Consider the following 9,683-nt stretch of genomic DNA (forward strand, 5'->3'; position numbering starts at 1 on the left):
TAGAAGGAGCAGACAAGGGGTGAGGAAAACTGCTGAGTGCCGTGAACTTGCATTCCTAGAAGAACTTTTTTGTGTGGTCCACTGCTAAAGGGAAATCAATCCAAGAGTAGAGGACGGGGCGAGCTGACCGTAGCATCAGTATAGCATGGTTAGTCACCACTGCTATATGCGTTTCAAATGACATCACGCATTGTTCCGGCGGGCATTTTGAATACCGAAGTAGCATTATGCAGTACAACAACATGTAACAATATCTCTTCTCAGAATGGAAATGAAAGACAACTGATTGACCGTGGCATTTTAATGTACTCGTAATCATTGCTCATGCAGATAACAGTAAAAACACGGCCCCAGAGAAACACGTTTATGTGAAGAAACCAGCAAATGTGCAGACGTAGCAGCTCTGTCTGTCGAGCTACAGCAGGATTTACTAAAGATCTACTTCACTCCTCAGACTAAACTAACACATCAAAGAGGAAACAGAAAACCTTTCTCTGTGATTTTTGTCATGTCAACAGAGTCTCATTCAGACTCAGTGTTTAAGCTGCTCAAGACGTTAGCACGCTACTGGTTAGCAACTGCATCAATCAACTGTCAATGGCTTCAACACAATAAACACATCAGGTCAGAGCTGAGCTGATGAAGCTAAATGCTAGTTGGTAGCATGCTAACGTCTTGAGCCAGACACAATTTATCATTCCATCTTTATGCCGACGACATCCAGGTCTATTTACCAGTACTCCCTAACACTGCCTCTGCTCTTGACTCCCTCCATAGCTGCCTTTCGGACATTAAACAATGGCTCGCGCAGAACTTCCTCCACCTCAACGAAACAAAATCTGAATTTATTATTTTTGGTTCCAAGGATGTTCCTCAGATTCAGTCCCGGGTCGTGGGTCCAGTCCGTGATGCCGTCAGGAACCTGGGAGTCGTCTTTGACCGAGATCTGAACTTCAAACAACAGATAAATGCTGTGGTCAAGGCCAGCTTTTTCCAGCTGCGCCTTTTGTCCAAGGTGAAGCCTTTTCTCTCACGCCAAGACCTGGAGAAGGCGACTCACGCATTTATCAGTTCTCGGTTGGACTATTGCAACGCTCTCTACTCTGGCCTCCCACAGTCGTCACTCCACCGGTTACAGTTAGTGCAGAATGCAGCAGCCCGTCTTCTCACCGGTTCATCCAGACACAGCCACATCACTCCCGTCCTCTCCTCCTTGCACTGGCTCCCGGTCCGTTTTCGGATTGATTTTAAAATGTTAATGCTTGTTTTTAAAGCCCTCCATGGTCTCGCTCCTTCTTATTTGTCTGAGTTGTTGACCGTACATTGCCCCAGCAGAGCTCTCCGGTCTGCCAATCAGATGGTTCTGGACGTGCCCAGGTCCCGGTACAAACAGTGGGGCGATCGTTCCTTTGTTGTTGCCGCGCCTAAACTGTGGAACAGCCTGCCCCTCAGTCTGCGTGTTCTCACGGACCTGTCCCTTTTTAAATCCAGATTAAAGACACATCTCTTCAAACTTGCTTTTAATACTTGAGCACTGAATTGTGTCTAAGTTGCAATTATTTGGTGTTTTTAAATGTGTTTTATCTTTCTGTGAAGCACTTTGGTCCTCCTGGTGTTGCTGTAAAGTGCTATATAAATAAACTTTGATTGATTGATTGATTGATTGAGCAGCTTAAACACTGACTCCCTGGTTTCTTCACATAAACGTGTGCTCTCTGGGGCCGTGTTTTTACTGTTATCTTCTTGAGCAATGATTACAATTACATAAAAATGCCACTGTCAATCAGTTGTCTTTCATTTAAATCATTAGTCGAGATATTGTCACATGTTGTGGTACTGCATAATTCTACTTCGGGATTCAAAATGGCTGCCATAAGAACAAAAGTCACATGACTGAAAGGCATGCATTGGTCAGTCTTGCCAATTCAACCAATCATAGCGAATGTGGACTTTCAGAAGAAGCAAATGATGTTTGTTACTTTGAAAAGCATAATAAAGATAGCCATGACAAAATCAAAATGATGATCTTGGCTTGAAGAAAACTGTGACGTGTAATTTTCGGACACATTGCAAACCCCCACAGTCAATAACTGAAAAACTGCATACATTTAGAATAAGAAGCAAGAAGTAAGTAAGAAAAAGCGTAATCCAGGTGTTTAGCTCTACTTGTTTAAATAACAAATAAATAAATAACTGTAGTTCCAATCCATGTCTTTTCTTGTTAAATACATTTACACATATATTTACTTATTAGTATTGATCTAACATTGTCACTTCCGGTCACTGAGCCATTTGTTTGTCAAATCTACAAAGCTGCCACCACAAAGCAAGAGAATACATACAATAGTGCAATACACACACTTTCACCTATTAGCAAATGAATAGTAAGCCATTACCTTAAATGGCCACTTACTGTAGCCTCAGCGTTCAGTCTGAGCCTAATTAAAACTGACAAAGGCCAAAGAGCCCTCCCTGTTGTTCATGGTATGTTATGTTTGCAAACCACGAAGGCCCATTATCGCCCATAGCTTCTGCCTCAGCAAAGCACCGTGCTGTGAGATCCTGTTTTCCTTTAGTAAACACAGACAAAAGACAAGTTTCAACAGAACCTTCACTTCTATGGATGTGCAGTTTTTTGTAGAGCCTCTTATAGCGTAAAAGCTCAAACTAACAGGCTTGAATTGAGCTGACAAGACAAGAATATCATTGCAAGTCTATGGACCTACAATCAGTCAATATTTATTGATTTTTGTTTGTTTGGATAGTTCTTCTTGATAGAGTGGCCCTCCGTGGCAGCAGAATCTATAACAACTGCAATCAACTCACAAAATTTGAATGGTTATCAAATCATAAAGACTGCAATTATTTTCAGCAGTACTTGACAACACTCCAGGTTTGGAGAGGGAACGCAGATGAAGACACAGCATGGCAACAGAAGCCAACGAGCAATGCCGGTGACTTACGGAATCTGATATTGGTTTGCCACTTAGTCCAGGTAAGCTGTTGGTTCTGTTTGGAGTGCTTACCTCTAGAACACAAAAGACAAGTAGTAGGCCGAGGTCTTCTATTAACGAAGCAGCTTGACTGCTCCTCACATACCCACTCGCTCAGAGAGAGGGAGAGAGAGGTGTTGGTTTCAGCCGTGCTCCCACTGTGCACCGCTCTCACGCTGAACTCTGCTCCTGTCAGGGGATTCATGCACCTCCATCTGCCTCTGAGCTTACATTATATCCTCCAACTGCACAGCCAGTTCAAACACTGTACTGTTCAGATCGTCTACAAATACACTAAGGAAGGCACCACGGCACTTCGAAGAGAGATGAGGGGAAAACATCATGGCAGTACGCTCTGCCACTGGAATAGCTGCAGAAATGTCGATTACAGTTTAAAGTACCATAACAATATTTGAAACTGACCAATAACCACGACTTGATTCAAGAATTCTGAAACAACCCAAAACCCAAAATATACTATCTCACGATTTAGCCAAAGTAAAATAGAAAGATGAGAAGCAAATCAATATACCTGTACAATCTATATGCTGCAAGACACTTTACCCGCTCTGTCTGTGAACTCTAGAGGACACGTTTCAAACTTGCGACCCAAAACAAATGCAGACAAAGTGATCTGCTTTCCAACAGAGAAACGGACGAAGGGCCACTGGAGTGAAGGAGATTCTGAAACCAGTGGGAGACTCTCAGAACACGAGGAGTGAAAATTCTCTGTTTCTCATGTGCCGTCGTGAGGAAAAGCAAACATATCATAAATCAAGCATTTCAAAGTCTCAGGAGTGAAGTGCTGGAGTGGATCGTCGCCTTTTCTCTCTCTCCATCTCTCTCCCACAGCGTCAGCAACATAAAACGCTCACAACATGGAGCACATGTTACGTTAAGAACAGACAGAAAGTGTTTAGACGCTCTGATGACTTCTGTGGAGGAGGAAAGAACGTTCATTGATGCCCTGAATCCTGAACAGCTGCAGTGAGCTACTATCACAGAAAGGTCACTGTGTCATTAATAAGCACTACATTCAGTCATTATTAGCTAACAAGAGATTTACTACAAAAAAACACTAATTGTAGCTGAGTTTGAGTCGTAAATTCTAAATTCAAGAGCACAAGTGTGAGCTGGTTAGCGATGGAACAGGATCCGACAAGCTGATTTGATATGTATCTGGTGTTTTGTCAGAAAGCCCTTGCCTTGTCCGATCGCTCACAGCGCCATGTCACAGCCTGTCACAGTCCTTGAGCTGTATCGATCAGAGAGAGATACGGCTGCCGAGGTCGAGAGCAGCCACTGACAACCTTTTATGGACACGAGTCGTTCATCCAGACAGGAAGAGGTGAGGGAGCGGGGCATCTTGTAAAAATGCTCCTCCTCCTCCTCTCGAGAGGCTGCAGTCCTCTAACAGACCTTGCACCGAAGGGCAAACACATAAAACAATGCTTGTTCTAAAAATCAAACCACAGATTCTGTAGATCACAATGATGTATGCGGTGTTTGTAATGCGTGTACATAACAGGAATGTACACAGCAATACTTCTACGCCCTGGTGCCAGAACCTTGCTCTACCCACAGACAAGACTCCAAAATGCTCCTTTAGTTGGCAGTTCCCACTTCCCAGCAGGTCGGGGGGAGTGTTGGACCTGGAGTGTCAACAACTGGCTTGCAAAGACTACGCATTTTTACAAAGTTAGAATAGCCGAATGATGAGGCTTTAAGTATTTAGGAAAGTGCCACATTTGCAAGGATTCACTTTTCAACATGGCGCTATAATGGTGCTCGTGATCACGTGTTTAGTTGCTCTTTAAACACCATGGCAAACATAAAAGATGTAACAATTGGATTCTGGTCTATGACAGGCCTGTTCAATAGGGGCCAGATCCAGTTTGTTAATCTAGTCTGGCCCACTGACAATTTCCCATAACAAATACATAATAGACTCTTTGGCTTCTTGGCTTCTGCACCTGCTAAAAACATAATTATTTCAGATAATTCCTATTACCTTTGCAGTGCTTGAGTCAGAACTCAATCGAGTCCAACAGCTGTGACGGGAAAGCATTAGAATAAACTTTTTGGGCCCGATCTTCCACCTGGTGCAACAACAGTGCTAGCGCTGAAGAGAGCGACATCTCGCGTGCAAACAAACGGTGCGCCAGTGCATGCATGGCCTAGGCTTGGGGGCGTGGCTTAGAAAGAGGGGGTCAACTGAGGCGTGGTGACTGCAATTAGCACTAGTTGCTTCTTCCGCAGACATAATAACTAACTTCTCCATTGGCCGTGGTATGAAGCTGAAGATACAACATAGCGCACCCCAACTGCGCAAAAGTCCAGTCTACAGTCTGCTTTTAGAAACGCAAGATCGGGCCCATCTTGTTTAATTCTACTTAAGCAATAATGGTTATTGGATCTATTTTTCCAAACTTCCAAAATGTTTGATGTGGGACTCGCCAAATGACTGCCTGGTGGCCAATGACCTCCAATGAATCTGGCCCAGTAAAAAATAGCCCTGGTCGATGTAGTTCACATGTTTTGATTCAGCTGCAACAAAAAATATGCATAACTTCAGTATTGTGAGAGTTCTCTATGACTGTACAATATCTGATGTTACTTCAACACAGTATTTGGAGTATTTGAGACACAGGCAGTCTGCAAGGGAGATGAAGCCGGGGAAACATTGGCGTTCATTTGCTGTTAGTCCTATCATTTCAATTCATGTTTTATGTCTTATTTCTTATATTGTTCTTTTCTTGATAGTTGCTGCACTTTATTACATTATGATAAGCAGTTATTTCTTTGTGGCTCAGTAAAGTCAGTCTAGGTATGATTTCTACATACCGTACACACATACAGAAATGAATAGCCTATCACCTCCTCCAATTCCATTCCCAGCATCCTCTAGCATCTCTTCCTGGATATCGTTTTCATTCTTTCTATTTTATTCAACGGTGGCCCGCGAGCTTATTGTGTTTCATACCCAGATCTGTAGCTTGATCCTTTTGTCATTCTTGTAGACGGTTTTGACTTTGAAGTCGATGCCCACGGTGCTGACGAAGGCAGAGGTGAAGGCATCGTCTGCGTAGCGGAACAGGAACGATGTCTTGCCCACGCTGCTGTTGCCGATGATGAGCAGCTTGAACATGTAGTCGAAGTTCTGGTCGCCTCCCTCTCCCTTCCCTTTCATATCCTGAGTGGCAGCCATCTGCGGAGACAAAACAAACGCTCGTAATCAAGGAACACTTTGAGAGATTCACCTTGAAGCTCGTGTGCAAGGGGTTTATTTTAGAATAGATACATGGGAGGGGCGTTTTCAGGCATTTTGTTTTTTTTAAAGGGTGACCCAATGGCAGCATGAGAGGGAACAGCCCACTGTTTTTCCATACTGAGATATGTTCTCACCTGAGCTTAGACGAGTTGATGTGTACCTGTCTGAGAATTCTACAGGAGTGAAGATATTAATGCACTGACGTCAAAGTGCTCCATAGGTGTTATTACGCCTTACAATATAGTTCCCCTTTAATCCGCATAGAAAATCGATGCTTAATTTTGTGTAACTAGTCTTGGGTCATGTAACTGATCACGTAGCTGTATTTAAATAGGGAAAACGTGGAAGAGCTTGGTCGCTTCTAACTTCACTCCCGTTTAGCCCGATATAGGAGAGGAGGAGAGGTTAAATGCTAACAACATCTTTGGTCTTTTTGCGTGACTGAGCACCGCACAAGAGAACATATCTCAGTATGGAAAAACAGTGGCCTATTCCTTTAAGGCGGTAGGTCTTCCTGGCACCCTTTTAAAGCAGTACTAAGTAACGTGTTTACCTTCATAAATCCTTTTCGTAGTCCCTGTGGGGGTAATACAAGTGTTTATGGGATGATTGGAGAGTCTTTCATCTCCCCCTGGTGTCTCTGGACAGAAAACCATGTTTGCAACTTGACTGCCACCGGTCCGGAGAAAGCAATACACACTAATGGAATCACGAAGAAGAAGCTAACATGCTAACGGGCAAAGCTAACTGCGGGCTAACGTCACTTTAAACAGTATTTACAGCCAAGTTTGAGTGAAAAAAAAATATTTCCATTGTATAATTGGATGCACAGTAACCCTCTCTCCCTTCACCTTTCCTGTCAGCGTAGTATTTACTCTCCAAGACAATAAATACGTTAAAAAAATCATTACTTGCTACTACACCTGCAGTTGCGCTTATGGCCTCTAGGGGGAAGAGTTGCTTAGTACTGCTTTAGGGCGTTTGGGTTGTATTTTTGCTCTCATTTGGTCATTTTGAAAGCTGGGCTGTTCCATAATGACCAAGATAGAATTTTTTTAATCCATTTTGCATTTCAAAAACTGAAAACTTGGAAAATATGCATTTTACTATGTTTAGAAATTACATAATGCTGCCATGCACATACACAGTCTGCTATTACAGCAGAATGTGAAATTTGATAATGTAACAATGCAATGTAAGTCATAGCTGTGGAGAAAAGAAAAGCACAAACGTCAGTAATATTTGAATGTATCCGAGTTTTTGGGGGCGAGGGTACTATATTTGCAAGGTATGATTTGAAATTGGGATCAGATCTTCGTGCACATTTAAACACGTCCAGGAACATTAACATTTGCGAGGCATTTTATGGGGAGTATGTCTGAAGCACAGAGTGTGCATCTTCTATACACAATAAGAACCCGTGGAAGTATAATTAGCTATTTACAGTGTGCTTTCTTTCTTCTTCTCATCTTTTGATCAACATAAAAAAAAAAGTTTCATATGCCATTATTATATTTACCATCTATAACAGGGTCAAACTGCAAACAAGTTGAAAGTATTATTTCTTTCTATTATTTGGGTTGTGGCGTGTCATAATGAGTGTCATTGTGGCCTTTTATTTAGCCATCTCAACATAGCAATTTCAACCCATTAGCATTGCCGTTTCTATTTGATTTATAAGGCATCCCGGGGCACACCTTGCTGCAAAAGGCCACCGCGTGTTGTACATGCTTAAGATGAGAGGAGACAGAAGGCTGCGTCAGGCAAACCAGCATGACCCTTAGCACCAATACAGTCAATGACATAACATGCAGTCCCAGTCATAGCTACTGTATACTACTGAGAGGGATCACCAAGAAAAGCAAAACAAACAGAATAACTAGAAGTGACTAAACTTGGTGAATGTCTGTTGACAGAGGAGATGTGGCATTGTTTTTATTTCATGTGGATCTTTAACACTGCAACCTCTTTGGATGATGTTATTTTTTACATGATCAGATATTTGCATACCGGTTGAGTATCCACACACTAACCGTACAGTAGCAGATTGAAACCATACATATTATAATCGGATCCACCGGCAAGACATTTCACCCACAACAAACTGTCGAACAGCATCCAGTGTAAAACATGCAAAATCACATGTGTAATGAAGGACTCCACAAGGATGTGCCTTGGGGCCGCTACAGTTCAATCAATTTCTCCAAGCAAAGGTAACTTAAAGACTATGCTCTGGGTTTTGAAGCCTATATATCAGGACCTTTCAAGGATCCTACTAGCGACGATTTTGGAAACAATATGCAATTGCATTTATTCATTTATTTTTTGTCAAGTTTTGTAATTCAGATCACAGTGCACACTTTAAACTTGCCAGGCTACGTGGGCCTGTAGAAGAATGGAAATAGGATTTGGTGTGCATTTCAGTGAAATAAAAAACGTAAAGGTGAGCTTAATTGCTTAGATTTTGTACATAGACAGGAAATGCTGTCCATAAAGGACGTTATATGACCAAAATACATACAGTATATTGCCCATTTTTACCAGTCAAATCGCAATTTTAGTTCAATTGCAACTAAAGCAAAAGCAGCAATATTGCATGACTGTTCAAAAACAATGTATAATCCAGACTAACATGTGCATATAAAGCTTATCAGTTAGCTGGCAGACGTGTGGTTCTCTAGAGTAGGCATGTGAAGATCCCATTCATCTCCTATGTGTAACGCCTACCCATGAGTATTCCATGCAGTGAAGCCCCCCATCGGAGCTAAGTACTACTGACAAGAGCAGTCATCTTTGCTCCAAGGTGAAATGTTATGACAAAGCCGCCCGTGCTTCGGTGCCAAACGCGCTGCTTGAGAACTGTTTAAGCTCACACAAAAAGAAGACGGGAAAAAAACATGATCGCTTGATTTAGGCCCGCACCTGCTCGCCCGTACCACCTTCATTTTTTTCTCCTTTTTTCTTTCCTTCGTTGGGCCCCTAAAAGCTCAAATAGGCCAAGGACAACGTGCCATGTTGAAATATTAGGCCAAACCCAGTCAACATGAAAATGACAGTGATGCTGCATGGCGCGTGCATGCTAGCTTTTGCATAGGAGGTCGTTTCACCTTGCAATGCGTAAAGCTGCCTATATACACACAGAATGATCCGAGGACATAAAGACACAAACCTGATATGCACGCCTCGAATCACTGCCTGCCTTGATGCGTCTTTAAAATACGGTACAAATGACTACACGGTCGTCGCACGCGCGTTTGTCACTTTATCTTTTATCCCGATCGGCCGTTTTCTCCGAAGCGCCGCAGATTGCTTCAGCACTGGAGCTGTCCACCGTTCCTCCTATGGTTCCTCCTGCCTCAGCTGCCTGCCGCACGCGCCCCGAGCTGACGAGGCTCGCGTGAGAGAGGGGCACGCGCAGG

At 42.9% G+C, this 9,683-nt stretch overlaps 1 protein-coding gene across 1 annotated transcript in view; it reads right to left on the bottom strand.

Annotated features, from left to right (window-relative positions):
* The window catches only part of rab3c (RAB3C, member RAS oncogene family), a 28,107-nt gene extending 18,424 nt beyond the window's left edge, over nt 1–9,683 (bottom strand). Inside the window, exons 1-2 of the mRNA XM_079553014.1 lie at nt 9,434–9,683; nt 5,977–6,201 (exon numbers count right to left, since the gene is read on the bottom strand). Of these exons, the coding sequence (XP_079409140.1) occupies nt 5,977–6,201 (225 nt within the window). The 5' untranslated portion in view covers nt 9,434–9,683. The remainder of the gene's footprint in view (nt 1–5,976; nt 6,202–9,433) is intronic.

Source organism: Gobius niger, assembly GCF_951799975.1.
Source record: "Gobius niger genome assembly, chromosome: 1".
In the NCBI taxonomy this organism is placed as follows: domain Eukaryota; kingdom Metazoa; phylum Chordata; class Actinopteri; order Gobiiformes; family Gobiidae; genus Gobius; species Gobius niger.